The sequence below is a fragment of the Rhea pennata genome, chromosome 17 (genome assembly GCF_028389875.1).
Source record: "Rhea pennata isolate bPtePen1 chromosome 17, bPtePen1.pri, whole genome shotgun sequence".
NCBI lineage: Eukaryota > Metazoa > Chordata > Aves > Rheiformes > Rheidae > Rhea > Rhea pennata.
This window is the reverse complement of record NC_084679.1, coordinates 14626709-14646476: the sequence shown is the minus strand read 5'-3', so window position 1 is coordinate 14646476 and position 19768 is coordinate 14626709. Positions and strand designations below refer to the sequence as shown.

Genomic DNA, 19768 nt, shown 5'->3' with positions numbered 1-19768 from the left:
GTAACAATTGTTCTACAGGCTGCTGGAGAAGCAGAGCTGGTAGGAAGACCAAGACAATCCACAGGCAACTAACTAGGTGTATGGGACACCAAAAGATTTTCCAGTTTTTTCTTGTCTCCACACATGTCCTTCCATGAGTTAGTATGCGTTGGTTTTAATACACCTGGAAATGAGCAGAGGTGGTGCCATCTTTCCAGCAACGCAGGGTGTCTACTGTGACAGAACGACAAAGAGGACAGGTCTTCTCCCTGTCAAACCAGAGGCAGAGGCATTCTTCACAAAACACATGCTGTGGAAACAAAAGAGCATCATCACAATGAGGACAGGAGAACCAGTCCTATTACTAAGTGTGCACACTCAGCTGGAGAGCAATGGGAGTAAGAAACCATTTGAGTTTAGGTGGACAGTGCAGCTGATCAGCAATACTCCACTGGTATTAAAAATACATCCCAACAACTAATACATCAGTTTTCCAAAGGTAATAATACATTACTCAGTTTCTTGAAACAGCAACAGGAAAAAAAAAGCATTAAAAAGGTCTAGGATATCTGGGCTAACAGAGTAGTTGAGAGCAGTAACACGTCGCACTAACCTCCCCCCCTTTTTTTAAGTTCTTTTTTCCATGCCACGCACTCATCATATCCCTGGTTTGTTTTTCAAGTCTTCACTTAGCTCAGAGTCCCCCTTCACTCCTTCTTGCATTTGTCTCTCTTCCTGCTCATATCACCCAGTTCCAGTCAGTAGATTCTACCATCCCAGTTTCCCTTTCTCTGCATTGTCAGCTTTTACATCTCATCTTCTCCGTTCATTTCTACCCTAAGACATAACTGGATTCTTCCTCTAGCCTGTCTTGGGTGCTAATGGAGAGATCAGGTTAGATGACTGTCCATCACTTAATCTCATCCAGCCTCAGACTGGAAGAATAGGAATAGGGAGAAGAATGGAGTACTAGAAGCTGTAAGAAACAGAGGCCGCCTCAGCACATGTGGACTTGGCGGAAATGTTATCCATCAAAATCTTGACTGTGAATAGCATATGGAAATATAGCTTCTTCTGGGGCTTGACAGCATCTACACAGATGTTCACAGGAACACCAAGAGGCACATGCATGTGTGCAAGCTACCTACCTGCTTAAATTGGATACCCTTGCTCCAAAGCATGGGAATACTGAAGCTCTTCCAAAAAGGTCTCTAGAGCCTTATTTTGACATCACAAGGGAACATATGTCCCACCAATTCTGGTGGGAATAAGAAAGAAAATCTTGAGGAAGCATTGCCAGTCTCACCATAAGCAGTGCCTTTGTCCAGCCTTTGATATATGAACAAAGCACATGGCAGTGTGCTGTGTTTGAAGGGTTTTAACAGCACCAGATTGGGACTACCATATTACTCAAAGCATACCATTCTTAAGCTTCTACTTTTTGCTAGTGCTTACCAAATGAGAAACAGAACAGTTCCCATGTACTGGCAGAGGTAACTTCTACATGCAGGAAAGCTACTTTTATTCCTGGCCAGGTGTTCAGAGGCCAGACCAATCCAGCCATGACTGCATGGTGCTGCACCTGTCTTAATGCACCCTATCAGGCTCATTCTGGACCTGTGCCCCCCATAGCGCTTAGAGCAATGCTCATTATTCGGCTGGCCTGTTGACTAGCCAGTATCCCCAATGCCTTGCATTCTAGATCCAAGAGCTGGACTGCCAAATGGCAGTCTCTGGACTGCAGGGCTAGTCTTTTCCATCTCAATAGCTATGATCAAACTCTGCAGAGTGAAGTTCATATGGCCCAGCTATCATGAATCATTGGCTGAGAAGAGCAATAAATATCCACTAGGAGCTAGACCAAGACCCAGCAAACGATTTTGTAAGTGCCTAGGCTATCTGTGCCATTCCTCAGCTGCAGAGGTTAAGCAAGTGTACACCAGCAGGGGCACCTGATGTGGAAACATGGGGTTCTTACCTGGCACATAAGGATCAAAGGTTCCCTGAATTCTGCCTGGCAAATGGCACAGATGTCACCTGCCTCACTGCACTGCTGGCTCGTAGCACGAACTCCATAGGTCTGTTAGGGAGAGAGGAAAAAAATCACACCTCCGTTAAAGGGTTTAAAGATAACCTGGCTTCTGGCTGACGATATGCACAGACATTGTTTTTCACCCTTAGATTCCCTGCATTTCCTGCGGAGCAGGCTGGTGCTACATCACTGTTTATGAGAACAGATGATCTGGGGACCAGTGTGCAGAACGTGGGGAGTCTGGAGTTCTGTGTTCTCTGTTTTGTTTTCCCCTCAAGCTGACTCCATCTTTTAGTGCCTCCACTTGTGGAGCAATGATAATGAAATTTAATGAGCTCAACAGGGAGCTGAAAGGATTAATTCAGCATCATTTGCAGAGGTGTTTAGATGGTGGGAGATATTATTATTAGCAAGTTACACAATGGAAGAAAGAATAACAGCAGCAGTACCCACAGGTTTCCAACATTATTTTTGTAAAATAAGTGGAAGGTAAATGTTGCTTTTCCTATTGTAACAGTAATAGGGAAAATGGAAACATGCTGAGGAAAAATGACCAACACAAGCCCACAGAACAAGCAAGTCAAGCTCTAATAAACTGCAATGATGTTATGTCCCTACTGTCTTGGGCTTTACTGTTCTGAAATACAGATCACAGTATTTCACTACATATCACTACTGTATAATGCCGGGGACAATTTTTGCATACTGTAGTATCTATTTATTTTAATACCACTGCACATCAGGCATTACATATCTTTATTTAAAGTCTCTCTTACACCCCACAGTTCAAAGTTTTATCAACTTCTTAAGATTTTGGCATCAATGGATTAATCCATACTACACAAGGCTTCCAATCAGACAAAACAGGCCAACGTTGCAACCATCCCTTACCACTGCTCAGACAGGACAGATGTCAGAAAAGGTTCCTAATACCCTGGACAAGAGATACTAGCTTATCCCAGTCATGGGCCAGTAAGTCATTTTATTCCATGATCCTGAAGTTCTGAGCAATAATCAACTCCATCATTCATTAGTAACAAGATTCCACCTATGAAACTGGCCTAACACAGGTGACTACTTACCTGTGCAGTGCAAAGGACTTTCAGTGCCTTCCGGACACTTCCCACACGACCACAGATGTCAAAAGACTGCAACAAAGATATTCAATTTTAGATGCTTTTTACAAAATGTGTGTGTGTGTGTGTGTGTGTGTACAGTCCAGAAATTCAGAAAACATTTGGGCCAGTTTCTCCAAATGGATACTTGGGGGGAACAAAGAACCTAGAAAACAACAGTGCCAAAAAAAGAGATTTCACAGTGATCAAGAGATGTGTAATAAATGTGAATTGACAGTGCAGCAGGGTAGCCAAAAAACCCTGGTAACAACGGGCTGAAAATCAGGGACTTTACATGACAGAAAGGGAGGTGGCAAGTAGGGAGTTAGGACAGCATAAGCTGCCTGTCCCCACTAGGTTGAAGAGGGCTAAAAGCGACCAGTCTCACCCTGGGAGCTGAGTACCTGAGAAGCCCAGAAGTGAAGCTGGAAAACACTGCAGCCTGCTTGAGAGAGAAGGAAGGAGGTGCAGGCTCTTTATGCAGAAGAGGCAGAAAACTGCTTTTCTCAGCCTCTGGGAAAAAGGAGGATTTCCAGGGCTGTGAGGCTCTGCCACATAGCTTGACACTTTGGGGTCCAGAAGATACTATGAGAGAAGGAGTGGGAACTGCCTGTCCTTCTGCAGAGAGTGATTTAGTGGAGTGCTGTGACTAAGTACTACCAAGAGAAGAAAGGCTTGAGGAGAGAGAAACAGGACTGAGGCTGGGTTGCTCCCATCTGCTTAAAGAGTGATAAGCTTCAAAAGCTGAGAGGGAATCCTGCATCTTGGTACTTGCACCTGCCCAAAGATGGCCAAAGGCAGGGGCAACACCAGACCCTTTTCCTGCCCCCTCCCTCAAATGCCTGGCAAGCAAGATATAACTACATCTGCAGAGCAGTGATCATTCTGGGCTCTGGACTAAAAGCAGTTCAGAGAAAAGCAGAAAATGAGGCTGCAGAAAATGACATTTGAAAAGAGATAAAAGACATACATATTTACAGCTTAGCTAAGTAGTTCAGAAGCAGGGAGAAAAGATGTTAAACTGCCTACCAATAACAAGGTACTCAGCACAGAGGCAAGAGAGGAGATACTCAATATTCTTAAAGTGAAGACATGGTACAACTAACAAAGGGAAAACAACTTCAAAACCTAATCCGGTATGCCAGCTTCATCTTCCTTACCTGCTGGTAGGACACACTAAGAACGAGGCAAGATGCAAAGAACAACTCTGCATTAGTTGGGAGAAGGACCAGATGACATAACGGGACCTTTCTTAGCTGTTTGAGTGAGGAGCGGCTAGGAGCGCAGGGAAAGGTGCAATGCAGAATACGCAGAACTGTAGTGGACTAGCACTATGTTGGCACCAAAATGCCTGGAGTTGGCTTTCTATTTTTTTTATTAGAATGATTAAGTGGGCTCACTGCAGGGAATGTCAATGAGATCATCACACAATAGATATGGAATCAAATGAAAGCACCAGTAATACTTCCAGTCAGTATGTAAAAAGGCTCCCAGGGTCCTTCCAGTAATGCTTCCAGTCAGCAACTAGCACTTGAGAGTGAAGACTGGTACAGACATTTTAGTTACTAACAAGGATACGGATCATCTCTCTCCCACAGTCCAATCCACAGCTTTTTCAGAATGCTTTGCTTATAAATGTGAATTCTAATGCCTTTTCTGTGGCTCTGATGACTCTTATTCTTCCCGTTCATTTTCACCTCCCCCCCCTTAATTTTTTTTTTCTTCTGGAGTTTCCTGTACCCCTAGGGATGCATGTTTCAGTAATCTCTTTACCACCGATTTGCCTCCCCAGCCACTAAAGTCTATGTTGCATCAGTCATCTTTCTAGCAATAGGATTGCAACATTTAAATTCACAGCTAGTCAGTGCTCTCTTCAAGTCAATAGATCAGCTGTAAAATCGCGATCAAACTGCTTCAAACTCTTTCAGTGACTGAGATAGGGTTCAGCTCACAGTCCCTGCTGGGGCAAAGCAAAAACCCACTGTTACACTACTCTGCCACTTTTTTTCCCCCCCGAATACTACTCTTACCCTCAGCTGGGTGCTTCTGTTCGAGGTGGAGAAAAAAAAGAATTATTAATCTCCTACCTTACCTTATTAACACCTGGAATTTCTTTGCCAAAATCAGAGGTTTATGCTTGCACAGCCCAGACAGGGACACCAAGATGGTCCCCACTGGTTGCACCATATATAATCTTCTGAAAGCTAAACCTGCCCTTTGTGTAGAAAGAGGGGATGAAGCTCAGTCTGAGCCCTGGATTTTTGCCAGGAGCACAGAAGGTTTGAGTGCCAAATTGGCTTCTATGTTTTTTCTAATGTGGTTTGTGGCTTTGCTAATGTGGACTCCTTTGGGTATATTTTCAGTGTCTCAGGCAAAGAATTAGACTTAGAACTCTTGTGATCGTAAACGGGATGCCTGCACCTAGCATTTCGTGATCTGCATTGGAAGAGTGTGCTCCTGTTGCTCCTGCTTTTCTCCCTCACTTCCAGGAACAGTCTCCAACACATGGAGGTCTAATTCTCACCCGGACACATCTGTGGCACTAGAAAGTTGCCACAGAATGACCTGGGATGGGTTCCTAGACCTATCACTTTTCAGCAGGTCTATCCATCCATTTACACCTCTCATGAACCGATGAATTACAGCAAAGAATACGTACATTAAAGATGAATATAGCAGCCAAGGCACTTTCATACAAGTATGCCCTATACTCTAGATCCTAAGTCACAATTAAGGCCAGTAGATAGCTGTCTGCTCTTCACAGAGCTTATAAATAACAGATCAGGAGAACTTTTCAAGATGAGGTTCCTTTTCCAACTTAAATTGTCACTATGCTACTGATAAGGGCTTCACAATAGAAAACCATCAAGCTAGCCCACAAAGAACTACTTATTCTTATGCGTCAGGGCCCTGAGTGCATTAATAGGCCTTACTGCACCAGGCCTGAGCAGCCTCACCTGGGGTCTCCACCCACACACCCAGCCCATGGGCCAAAGAAAGCTATTTAAGCTCAGCTTCAGGCCTTTACTTCCTGTCTGAGCTATGCTGTAGGAGTGCTAGTCTCTAGCTCAGGCTTCAATTTATCTGGACCCTAACCTATGGACTGACTTACCAGCTTTATCTTGGGTCTCTTTCATTGCTATAGATTCACCCAGAACCAATCTTTGGACTGGCTGATCCATGTTACCCCTACTTGATCCTGGCATAGACCTGCTGATTGACTTCCTGGCTTGACCTCAGACCTGCCCCATCGCCATGAACTTCTCTGATGATCTGGACACCCGGCTGAACTTGGCTACTGTCTCCAGGCCGGCCCTACTCACCTTGTTCCAGTACTGTAGGACTGAGACCTTGCTGGCAAGGCTCTTGGTCTGTTGGCTGTGTTATTGTGCTTGGTTGTCCTCCTTTAAGGAGCAGTTAGCCCTTGCTGCTTCTTGACACTACGATGTCTTCTCCAGAAACAAGAAACTGTATGTTGGACCACAGGTAAGAACCCCTTTCTCAGGTGTTACTTTCTTGTCACAAGGATGACACTGGAAAGACCACATGAAATCTGTCCTTATACTGTGATCTGGATCTCTGACCCTCACAAGGCCAGAAGGATATGCAGAGCTGGCTATCCTTGTCTGGAAGGGACAGTAACACCTTTGAAAGAGGAAACTGAACCTTCTGCTATAAGACACAGCAGCTCAGAGCTGGAAAAGTGTAGCTGAGAGAATGGTTGAGTGTGCAGGGGACTACCCTTGCCTCAGTGTTCCTTCTATCCTGGCACTGTTCCCTCTGGTCCTGTCTTGACTGCAGATCTGCTGTGACAAAGTATCTCACTTCCTGTGACCTTCTCTGCCTATCATGCCTACAAAAGTTGTAATTTCCTTGACAGCAAGGGCCCCATTGTTACACTTCTATACAACATGTAGCTGTAACTGTAATCAGACCTCAGATGAGAGCTATAGTATGGTTCAGGAATCTGTTAGTCTTTCATCTCCAGGATGCTCAAATACATCCTCTCTTCTCCCAGTTCTTCTGCAAGCCCATAGTCTCTTCTCTCCAGGCAGAGACAAGCATCAGGGCTGCAGCAAACTCAACTTATTTGGCACCTTCCTTGGAGGGATTGATAACACAGGTGCTTCTCTTGTTTGCCTTAGCTACTGCTCTTGCCCCCAGGCATGGTAACACACATTTACAAATACATTTTTGATTTACCTAAGTCTAATACTACTTCTAGACCTCAGACTCAGGACTTCTCTTACAAAAAACCTCATGCCTTTCACCTACAATTGTGTAGGCAGTTTTAAACTGTGCTTTTATCTTGCTCTTTTGAGTAAACTTTTGTTATACTTCTCTACCACTGAGACCAGCCAGACCCAGGACCAAGAATTGGGCCAGAAATACCTGTTTCCTTCAGACAGTTAAGTCCCTCTCTCTGCTTGCTCTATTCACTGCTGTGAGTGACAATACCTACTCAAAGGCAGAGGAAGGCTTAGAGAAACACTTAACTGCAGCCTTCCTTTTAGTGCTGCATTTGAAGTGTGGAGACAGGTAACCCCCCTGGCTTCTGCTATCAGTCCTCCAAGGTCTCATTCTCTTCTAGCCTTTCTAGAAAGGAACTAGGAAGCAACAATGACTTCATCAACCTGATGCAACACCATGTGAGCAGGATCAGATCTTCCTCTGGTTTCCAATACCCAAACAGTGCTGATGCAAAATGCCTCAGCAACTAAAGCACATGCTGCTCCTACTTGGAGCATTTTCTCTTTTTGGGTGGTAGTAGCAATGGTCAAAAGGCATACTTGTTCTCCTTGGCTATTCTCCCTCTGCCCTTGTTACAGCTCCTTGGCCAGAAGGAGATTAATCACGAGGTATTCCTCACCTTGCAGAGGCTATACAGGATGATGAGAATCCCACCAAGGAAGTAGCTGCTTGATGGATCATCTCCCATGATGTATTTGTACCACAACTGGATGGGGACAAGGGAGCGGAACAGCTGGCTCAGCTCTTCAATAACCAAATAAAATTTTCCCTGTAAAAGAAGTGATACATGATTATTACACTATCAGGAAGCTAAATAAAAGGATTTTGCACATGCAGGAGTTAAAGCACGAAGGAGAAAGACCTGAAGAACAGGCAGCATCTCTTGTAAAGCTTCACCAAAGCAGTTCTTGCCTTCTGGTGGCTCACTCCCTTCAATGAAGGACACCTGCAAGGTAACACTAACTCCCTCCTGGCTTACTACAACTGTGGTGTAATAACTGACATAGTTTTTCCTCCTAATCATGTCATCTCTAACTCTAAGCAACTAAGACAAGTAAGCTGGCTACCTAAGTTCATCTAATTTAAAGCCTCCCCATGTTGACGAACTGTTTGTGTTCTGTCCCACACTGCTTAAAAGGAAGAACTGATGTCAGGGTAATAGGTTAGGACAAGCACTGAGCACAAAACTAACCATAAGCTGGAAGGACTTCCACACTAAAACATTTATTTTAAGTCAGGGTTCTTCTATTTGATAGGAGAGGAGGGAAATTCCCCAAGAACTTTGCTGTGTTGTCTCAATTAGCTTTGTCATCAGTGATGTCATTACGGGTTAGTTATTAATTGGTGAGACTTGAAGAGGAAATTAAGTGCTCTGCGCTCCATGAGGAGAGGCATAGCCAGCATCCTTCCCCTGGGTCTTGCGGATGAGATCACTTGGCAGGCCATCGTGCTGCACTGAACAAATCGAATCCTTCGGAGAGCTCTGGCATGCTCATGATCTCATATCCCCTGGGACATGGAGTGAGGTCACACCAGTGGTTGCTAACAGACTGGTGCTGCTTTCTTCTTCTCCCCCTGTCCCTTCCTCCTTGTTAATCCCAGCTATGTGTGTGTGGCATCACATAGCAGAAATGTAACAGCAACAATTGGGGGTCCTAAACCCAAGCAATTTATTAAATTAGCATGGAAGGCTCTCTTCTGCCTCATGCTTCGATACAATCATCGTTATTTCTGGAGCCTCTGTGACAGAGGGTCGCAGGCTGCTAATGACTATGCTGTTGCTTCCTCCCTTTGCACAGGCAGCTTGCCACCTCCTCTGCAGCCTGCTCTGATGAAAGCTAGCAGCAAGCCAAAGGCAGTAAACCGCTTGCTTTCTCTCTCATTTCTTCTTCCCACCAGACTCCCACTTTTTTTCAGTCTTGCTTCCCTCGCAGGCTGTGATGGGACAGGTCACTGCTGCTTTTCTTATTGCATCAGAAGGAACTTCTGGATCAAGCATTTGGGGCAACTCTGCAGTCCTTTTCTCTGAAGCCTGAAATCTTGGCAAAACTGAAATTCCTCTACCACAGAAGCTTTTGAGGCACTGCAACACTACAGGCCACAGCTAGATTTAAGGAAAGAAGGGTCACAGAGGCAGCCCCTGAGGTCCAGGCAGGCTGTCAAACTACAAGAGGCAGAGTGTGGCTGTAAGATGAACCTGCAGCAAGTGAAAAACTTCAATTCCTACTACAGAATCCTGATTCCCTACAAAGCTTTCTCAATTTCTTTGTTATTGAATGCTAATCTTCAGTTTCCATTGGTAATGGTAGGGTATCAGCAAGTACCTAGCTGCTAAGCAATCCTAACACCCTTACAAGAGTGCAGTTAACAGCTTTAAATGGAAGCATACTTCCATCTAGTTAATTAACACCACCCACCTGACCATTTAAGAGAGGCCTGCTGATAAGCTTAGTGGTTACAGCTAGGATGAGGGAAGCTGAGGGACAGTTGAATAGGATTTCAGAGGACTAGTGCTACAGTAAAGGGTGCTCAGAAGAAATGTAAGGCTTGCCTGAGACCCAGGCCTCAGCACTGTACAGGTGCAACAGCTGCCTTTTTTTAAGCTAGGAAAAGTGCTTAGAAAATCAGAAGTACAAATCGGCTCTACAAAGAGCTGAGCCAGAAGTAAGTGAGGTCTTTCTCCTGAAACAGAAGCTTAGAAAATAAGGTTAATTCCTTGCAACTTCAGTGAAATTCAGCCTTCTGACACCAACAACTTGATGCAAGCAGCACCCCTCACTTCTAAATGCACTCACTATTCCTTTCTGTCTTCTGCTTCTCAGCTTTATTACATTTTGGTTATCTGAGTTGAAATTTTCCAAGCCTAATGCTTGTCTCAAACTGTATTTTTGTCCGAAAATTTCAGCTAAAGCATTTCAGCCATTTCTTAAGTTAGAAAAATCATTGTGTTTTATTAAGCGTGAATACAATTATTTCTGCTGTGCATCTCTGGTTTGGAACAAGAGCTTGAAATAATGCAAGGGCTGCCTCTGTTGGGTAACTTTTCCTCTTTCATAAAAATCCATGGAAATCTTGGTGTCTGACAAATCCGTGAATCTTCTCTTGAACGCACTCTATGGAACAAGTAGATTTCTGGTGAAAATAAAGGAAAAGCCTGTGAGCCTGTTGCAGCCACAGTGCATGACCAGATTGTGCAGGAACCAGCCCTACACAGCAAGTGAGCACGTCCCCATGCTGGACTGCAGAAACTACATAGGCTATCACTTAAAATTACAGCTCCTAGTTCGGTGGAGTCTGATACCGGAACAGAGTCTCAGCTTTGCTCTCATCAAGCCCTTGCAACAGGCTGAGTTAAGCCTGACTAAAATGGAAAAAGATCATGAAACCTGAGTAGAGAAGATGGAGGTGGGAGAGAAAAATCAGGAGAAGGAGGGGCAATGGTACTGGGGATGAAAGGTGGATGAGGCCTAAGAACTGACTACTGCCACAAAACAGGAGTTAAGGGAGACAGGAGAAGTGAAGCTGGCTACAAGAAGGCAGAGATCCACAACCACCAGAAAGCACCAGGCTCTGAACATCTAAACTTCACCTCTTTGTTGTCAAATATTGGTGTACCTTCCCAGTACAATCTTACCTTGCTTCCCCTGCAGAGTCAGTGTTTGTAAAAGTTGACAGCCTACGGCTATCAAATGCTCCATTAGCACAAGTGGCAACACAACGGTCTATGCCCTTGGTCTAATTATATCAACTCTGCTGATAAGCCATGTGATGACACACAGGGAAATTTCTGGTTAGTTTTGTCCAGAATGCTTTGATTTGAAAAACTCAATCAACGACTCCCTTTTCCTCCACTTCCGTCACCACATTAAAATATCATTTATACACTTTAACTCAAGCATTCCTTCTGGAGGAGCAGAACTCAGGCTTTCTATACAATCTCAATTTTCCTTCTGTAGATGCAGTACTGCATAGTCTTTAATGATGTAAACAGGCGCTATTTTTTCATAGTGGGTGAATGATACTCATTAAACATGTGACCCTAGCATTCTGTTATAACCTTATTAATTGATGCTGAATCTGCATTCTGTCACTTCATGCTATTCCAACTCTGCTCCGAGTAGAAAATTACTAAAATTTCCTCAGTCTTTTTCATGATATCACTACTACAGTGTAAGATTTTCAACAGTGACTTATTCTCACACTGTTGGCTGGAGTGAGGGGCAACTATCATCTGCATTTTCTAAATGAAAACTTAAGACATTCAAAGAGTATGGTTAAATGTAACATTTTTTGGTGTCCAGGCTGAGATGCTTGGGATCAGATTTTTACAAAGCACTTAACTCTTAATTTTATAGATCACGTTACTATTAAGCCACTGACTTCAGTTTGCAGCTGTACCTGACTTTCCTAGCTTCACATAGGAATTATTTGGCAAAGAAAAGGATGGAATTCAGTTCTCCAACGTAGCATTCAACTTTAACTTATATAACATTCTTTTTTTCCCAGCAGTGTTTCTTTATTCTCAATAAGCTTTTCAATTTATACAACAACTACTCTCAGTACACCACCTAGTTTCATCTGCAGGGCACAGTATACCCTGTCTGGTGATGGAGGAAGAAGTCTTACAGAAAAATAACATAGAATCTTGTAATTAAAAACTGAATCATGACATATATACACACAAAGCAGAGCAAATTATAGTCATAGAAGCCATGCTAATTCCCATGTATCCTAACCAAGCATTGACTTTGTAATCTCTTTTGACATAAGACTTTGCATAACTGTGCATGTGTGCCTCCACAGAAGGAAACAGATAAAGACACGCTAAGTTTTTAAACAGCGTAATTAAAATGGGATGGAAGAGAAGTGAGAGAAGTTGCAGTGAGGCAACTGTAAGTTGTGATTAGCACTCAAGGGAAGTTCCAAGTCTCACTTGTTCTGTTGCCAGCAGCATTAGGACATATTCTGAAACAGGAAGATGCTAGGAAAACTTTTGAGACCTGCTGGCAATTTGGATGGGAGGAGAGCATGCTCTTCTGAGATTTCAGGTCATATTGCCAATATAAAAAAAGTGTTGGGAAGGAGCAGTAAACAGGATTGTGGCACAGAGGGGGCTGGTACAAACCCTTGCAAGACTAATTAGGAGTAATTCCAAGGTGGAACTAGAGAGAATGAGCTATCTTATTTTGTATTTTAGTTATATATGAGAAAACCCACACTGTGAGATATGTCAGTGCACGTTCTTCTCAGGCCAGAACGTAATGCACCAACTTTTCCCTGTTAAATGACTGATAGATATCTAGTCCCATGACAAAAGATGGTCTGGAGGGACATTAGAAAAGGGCTGCTGCCGTCACATCACAATTAACACACCCTCTCTCCTAGTGTGAGCCCTCTGGAGGAAGCTGTGGTCTAGGAAAGTTGCTCTGGCAGCAGCAAGCTGCTCTAGCTTGCCCTCTTTCCCCAGGATCTGGAGGGACTGACTTGTTCAGATGGAACGTTCATGAATGCTTTGTGCAGGAGAGCTGCGTAAGGAACACAAAACTTCTATGCCTACAAGTCAATTGTGCTGTATATCCTCAACACAACTAGTTGTGTGATGGAAGGTAGGGGCTAGTCTGCCCAGTGAGAAAGGCTTGGCACCAGGACTTCGGACCGTGGAATCCCATGGGTATCAAGCTCTGACACAGAGAAGATGGAGGCAAGCTGCAGAATAACCTTATCATTGTAGGGTAAGTAACTGCTTATACTCCTTTCAATAATTGGTTAATTATGCATGGATGTGCACAGAGACAGAAACAGGTGGTGATGTGATAGCAAAAGTGACTGTGTACCTGCTCATGCGCCATTCAAACACTGGAAGAGTGCTGGAATAGTCAAAATTGTCTTACTAGCTTCAGACACAGAACACACAAACTTATAACAGATCAGCTGACCTATGGTAATATAGTACCTTAAGACAGCTTGCTTAGTCGAATGATCCAAATCAAACTGTGGTCTATAAACGACATTCTGGGATTTCACTTACGTGAAATATCAAGATACCACCTCAGAAGGAATATGGAAAGCTTAATGTTTCATTTTATGTGGTGAAGCTCTAACTATCCCCACCAGGAAACATCAAATGCATCTGAAAAGGTATCTGGTCCAAAGTCCAAGTGCAAAACTCCGTAAAGAATGACTGCTCATATACACCAACCAGCATTGCTGAGATGATACTTTGAAAAAATAAAAACAACAAAACATTCTTAAGGATTGACACACTGAGGAGTCCACAGCATTAGGGTTTGATGTATACTTGCCGCTGACACCATTTGCACAGCACAAAGGAAAAACTTAATGTAAGGCTAGCATCACCAAAGATTAGTAAATTAATTTGCAATGTCTAGACCCAGCTTTCACAAAAAAAAGACAAGTATTTATTCAAATAGTAATTTCATGTTATGCTTTTAAAACAAACAGATTTTAAGTGTTTCCCCTTTGAATTTTCAATCTTCTCCTTGAAACGGAGCTTCTAGATTCCCCCGTGCTCTTGTAACTTTGCTGTGCTCTTACACAAGGGCACGCAAAGAAAAACCTTACCTGGGGATTTTTTTTTTCTTTTCTTTTCATGCACCAGCAATTAAAATCCTTAGACAAAAGTGTGTCCCTGATACGTGTCTCTTGCCTCTATATCCCCTGGTCTTTTTTTTCAGTTTTCTTTCCCTCCCTCCTCCCCCATGTTTCACTCCCTTCCCCTGTATGTCAGCTGAGATTGCTGACAGCAGCATGAGGAGGGGATGGGAGGCTTGCAGGCACCTGGGATTTCCTAAACGGAAATCTTTGGCAACTGTGCCTTTTTATTATTTATTTCCTTATTTTTAATTCCACCCCCCTCAAGCTGTCATTCCTTAGCACTGAAAATGAAAAGCTGCCGTTTATGTATGTACAACAATGGAAGCCTCTGCAGGCCACATGGCTCCTGCAGTTTAATTTACTTTAATTCATTTTATATTGAACCAAATGATCTTATTTGCCTTTTTTAATGGAGAGGCCTTAAGTATGCGGGGTGGGAGCCAAGCCCTCCCTCCCAAAGAAATTATGAGCCCAGCTGCTATTAAAACTTGTACTCATCTTCAGGCATAAGACATCACAGCTCAAACTAGCCTCCTGGTTGGGGGAAGAAGGGGTGTCCTTAGCAGCTGGTCTGCTCCTTCTCCCACAAACTCCCACTGCCTGTAAAGTTACAAGACTGGACTCTGATGTTAGGGTTATCTTTCTTTTTCTGCTCCTTCAAAAGTCACTCTCCCATTCACTAGCTCTTCTTTCCCTCTCTTCCAACCTGCTGTAGTGTCTCACTGCCTCTCACAGCATCTCTGGTTTCCAGGCTGGCTTGGAACCTGGGAAAGTTTGTGATTATTTTGTTAAAGTTTCATTCTTTCCTCATTCTTTGGAGGGGTTGAAGGCAGGGATATTTCACTTCTGTGGCATCCAAACTTGGAGAACTCTGGCTAGTTGTATCCAGATGACGTAGGCAGCCCTGCAGTCCTCATACTGAGTGCTTGAAGTGCAAAGCATCATTTTGGTTTATGTCAACCACTTCTGGGCCTGAAATGATGTTTTCTGCTCTCTGTGTTTAGATTGCAAAGATAAACTTCTTTTTCGTCTCATTAATGTTAGTTTGCTTTTCTCGGATATAGCATCAATTCATGCTTTAATAAATCTTATTTCAGTTGCCAATGAGAAGCCTCTTCACTTTTTTTCCTCTAAAATCATACTGGATCTCGGACAGTTCTTAATGTCATTCATCCAAATACTGTCCTTCTTGTGACAGGGCCATACTAAAAATACATGACGCAGGTACCCTAGACTGAAAGAAATGAGTGCTCCAGCCCACATTTTTCATCCGTTCACTGTCAAAATCAAAAGACGCATCTAACTCAGCTAAGCAGGGTTTGGTACTGTACACTATTTTCATTAATGACCTTGATAATAGAACACAGTATGTTTATCAAATGTGCATTTGACATTACACTGAGAAGGGCTGTAAACACACTGAAGGGAAGGATTACAATCCAAAACGATCTTGACAGGTTAGAGAAATGGTCTGGAAAACACACAAGTGCAATTCATTAAAGAAAAAAATGAAGTTTTTTTTTATACATAGAGGCAGAAATAATTGTGCAAATAGAATAAGGAGCAAGGCAGCAGATTATGCAGTACATTTGCAGAAAAAAAGACTGAAGGATTATAAAAGATGGCAGTTTGGATGTGACACAACAATGATATTAACATGCCAGGCATGCAATGTAGTCATTCCACTCGCTCCAGCATCAGTAAGACCTCTGTAGAATTATTATTAGTTCCAGGTATTGCAAGAAATTAAAGACAGTCCAGAAGAGAATTACAAATAAAAGATCTGGGACTAGGACTGATATCTGAGAAAAGACTCAAAAAAAAAGGGGTGGTGTACTATACAAAGACCATCTCTGATACATAAACGAGAACAAAGAATCTGATCTAGCTCTAATCACAATACGGAGAGGTAAGATATGTAAATTGAAGGACATTCAGAGGAGATGCCTCACACTGGAAAAATTATGAACGTATTAATGAAAACCACATAATACGCACAGAAACTTAGAAGAATCTCAAGGAGCAGCTTGAAAAAACAACTAGCTTTGGAACTTACAAAGTAAGGAAAATCTGAAGAGATTGCTCAAAAGTTGAGCACAGAAAGATCACAGTCCCCGAGACCCCATTCATGGGCAAGTTTTGCTGTCCACTACTAACAGCCAGCAAGAAAGTACTGCAAGCAAGCTCAAGATAAACTATCTCTATCTCATTCACAGCCATGCTGAACTCCTTCCCTGACACTGCAGCAATCTCCACTTCGGGCCCTGCATTATGGGGAACTACAGGCTGCTGTTCTGACTTGTTATATCAGCACAGAAATTCTCAATAAACATTACTTCCCATGCAAAGCCTCTAGCTCTACCCTGCAAGTTTAGTGCAGCTTGTTACCTGCCACCATTATGCTGCAGCCATCCAGAAATCCACAAACTGCAGGCTAGGCATCAAGTGTGAACACCACGTTTTTCACATTTGGGGAGGAAGGGAGTAACTTTGTGTCTGGTGAACATTAAGACAGCAGATGGCAAATATCCTGATCAGAATTTGGTCACAGTTAGTACATCTGAAGTGCAATAGCACTGTTTTAACTACGAAAAAGCTTATGTTTAAATCTCCTTTGATAAATAAAATGTGCAGCATTGTGCTAGTCTGTAGAAGTAAGCTGGGTCATCAGCCTCATGGAAAGAGCTCAGCTACATGGTTACCAATTACAATTCCAACGGCATCCTGAGGTTCTCTTGGAGTTCTCCCATCCCAGTTTGATCTTGCTTAATTTGTTACATCAGATCTCATCCCTTGTTGGACTAATGGATGCAGTGCAGAGAGTGGGTTAAAAAAATAAATCCAGACCACTAACAGTAGGTAACAGCAGTCTCAGATGTCAAGGGACAGTGAGACCATCAACAACATCCTAAGACAAAAAAGAGACTTAAAAAAAAAAAAAAGTGAGAAATATTGCTATCCAGAAAAAGGTATTAAAAATGAAGCATCTGTGCTCTGAGTCATTATAGGCTCTTGACAGATGTGATCTTACCAGTCTCCCACTGTAGCTGCAAATAAAGACCCCGTCTCTTTCTTCTCTCCCGACAAGGATTAATGAGTACTTGGGATAGCTCTCAGACACGCAAGCAAAGGCTGTGAACCTTTTCCAGCTCTGCAATTTATCTTGGAAAGACTATTCACATCATTTTACCCTCCTCCCCAGGCTGGATTATGCTCTGACCTAGCACATTAATCTCCCAAAATAAAATAATAATAATAATAATAAAAGAGGAAGAAGGAAAAAAAAAAAGGATCTGGACAATCGCCAGAAATAAATTAATAACCATCTCGAATAGCCCTGCTGTGCAGGGACAAACTGCTCAACTCCCCTGCCACCCATGTCATTTGTAAGCAAAACTATTCCCAGTTTAAATATCCCCTTAAGTGCCCTGCCCAAGACTTTTTGTAATTAATGATAGTATCTTGCATTTATATACTGCATTTGATCCCAACAGCTGCCAGAAAGTTTCTTTACCAAATGAAAATAATATACTTTGCCACATTTGCCACTGAAATGCAGACACTACTAAGTAGAGCAGCATGACAGATATGTAAGATATATGCATATAAATAAGAAAAGGTAATTCAAGAGAGAAAAGGTAGTGAAAGGGTTTTGAAAGTTAGGTCTGTTCTACATACAATTCTGTACATATTTAAGTATTTAAACTGTTCAGCTAAAATATTTCTTCAAGCATGGTTAGAATTGGTATTATCTTGTGTGTCCTCAATAGCTCCAGTTTAACACTGTTGTTATTCTTTGACCCAAGTAGCAAGCCAAAGAGATGAGTACTTGCAATTTCTTTCCATTAGAAGGAACTTGTGCTTCACTTGCACTCTAGGTGACCCTGCTCGAGCAGGGGAATTGGACTAGATGTTCTCCAGAGGTCCCTTCCAACCTCAACCATTTTGTGATTCATAAGTATCTGTTTAGATTGCTCAGAAAACAGGACTTAGAAAAAAGGCAACCAGAAAAGCAGTTGCCTTGCTGCTAGCACCTACTCCTTCTTATGCAACGCTTATCTCATGCTCTCTCCTGACTTCAATCACTTGACTGCATTACCAAACCCTTGCTCAGGTCTGTGACTGCTCAAAAAACAAACAAACAAACAAACAAAAAAAAAAAAATCAGGTGATTTGCTGCCAAATTTTATCAGAGATTTTCTTATTTTTCTCCTTCCACTCATATTTCATGCCGCACACATGTAGTAAAGATAAGAGATTACCAAACATCCATAGGTGTATAATATAATTATCCGGTAGATAATCATATTAGCAAAGCACACGATTTTTTTATTATTCTACTGTTTGTTGGAACTTACAAAATAAGAAAAAACTTGTTCAGCCTGAGCCAGGTTACACAAACTGACCCTAGCCTACAGTATTGGAGACTGCTTCATGCTAGTTATAAACCTTACTTCTCTCTTTCCTTTCACAGAGAGCTGCAAACATCCATTTGTCTGAACCTTACATACCATGCAAGAGAAGTGATCTGTGGAGGTTTGTCTTCTACTAGGTACACCAAGACAAGGATCAGAGAACATCTGTAATCAACTAGGAAGCACAATTTCAACAAACAGATCCTATCTGACAAAAAGTAAGAAGAAAAGAAACTCTTACCTTTGATTTGACAGCTAGAATGATCTTAGGCAAGGCAACAATTAGGCATTTCAGTGCAATGGTGAGATACTTCAGTACAAAGTCAGTGATCCCAACAATCCACATTAGGTCAAAGAAGTCCAGCCTCTCAAGGTTAGGTTTCAGAAATATAAGGCTGAAAGGCATAACAGCAAGGCTCAAATATCAGCAAGGTAGTATCAACCTCACAGAGGCTTCTGGACACTAGCTCTGTTCACTGCTAGCTAGAGAAGGCCTAGGAGCTCTGCTGAACCTGAGTACAAGTTCTCAAGGGAACACGAGTAAGACATGTAAACTAGCCCCATGTTTCCTGTAGGCCTCTTGACTTTGCTCTTGCCCATTTCTACCAAGGTCAGCAGATTTGCCCATTATGAGAGAATCAGACTCAAACTTGTAAAAGTCTGCTATGAAAGTTAAGCCTTGCAATTCACACTGGAAAAAAGTTTTGTTCTAACTACTAACAGTAGTGCCTTTAGTTCATAGGCTTTGCTCTTACATACCTGATTGTGAAAGCCCACCCACCTACATCTTTCTATTTTAACAGCCAGAGAATGACCTGAAACACCTTCTTCCTTGAAGTCCCTGTCATCAGCAACTGTCATTCCTTGGACAGGGAATTCATGGTCAACTCAAGACCACCATATTCTGCGGTCTGGTCTTGCACCATAGAGGAGGGCTTGCCACAAGCAGAACTGCTCTAGGGGCAGCAGTTGCTACAACTCTAAGCTATTCACACATGTGAAACAAGTGAGTGACAAAGGAAACCCAGTACTAGACATGGCAAAAAGGCCAGGGCTTCAGGAGAGTGCTGTGCCCTGACAGTGGCTCATCTTGGTCTACTGAAGTAGATCAAGAGCTGAGCTGTGTTAATTAGCATCTCTTACTTGAGCCAGCACTCCGTAAAGGTAGTGTCCCTACATAACTCCATTCACTGGGACTGAGGAAGGGCCAAACTTGCTATTGCTGCAGAGACACTGTAATTATTACCCAGCATCTCCAGCTGGAACAGAGTTGGGGCAGGTAAGCCAACACCAGATCAAGAGTAGCAGCAGAATAATGTGCTCCTACTCTCCCCCAGCAACTGAAGTTGGACACTGAACTT

General features: G+C 42.7%; 1 protein-coding gene across 2 annotated transcripts in view; it reads right to left on the bottom strand.

The window, feature by feature from the left end:
• Positions 1-42: 42 nt before the first annotated feature.
• Positions 43-19768, bottom strand: part of RNFT2 (ring finger protein, transmembrane 2) — a 30714-nt gene continuing 10988 nt past the window's right edge. For both annotated transcript variants that reach the window (XM_062589720.1, XM_062589718.1), the window contains exons 6-10: positions 18649-18802; positions 7997-8146; positions 3094-3159; positions 1958-2059; positions 43-289 (exon numbers count right to left, since the gene is read on the bottom strand). In XM_062589720.1, the coding sequence (XP_062445704.1) occupies positions 155-289; positions 1958-2059; positions 3094-3159; positions 7997-8146; positions 18649-18802 (607 nt within the window). In that variant the 3' untranslated portion in view covers positions 43-154. The remainder of the gene's footprint in view (positions 290-1957; positions 2060-3093; positions 3160-7996; positions 8147-18648; positions 18803-19768) is intronic.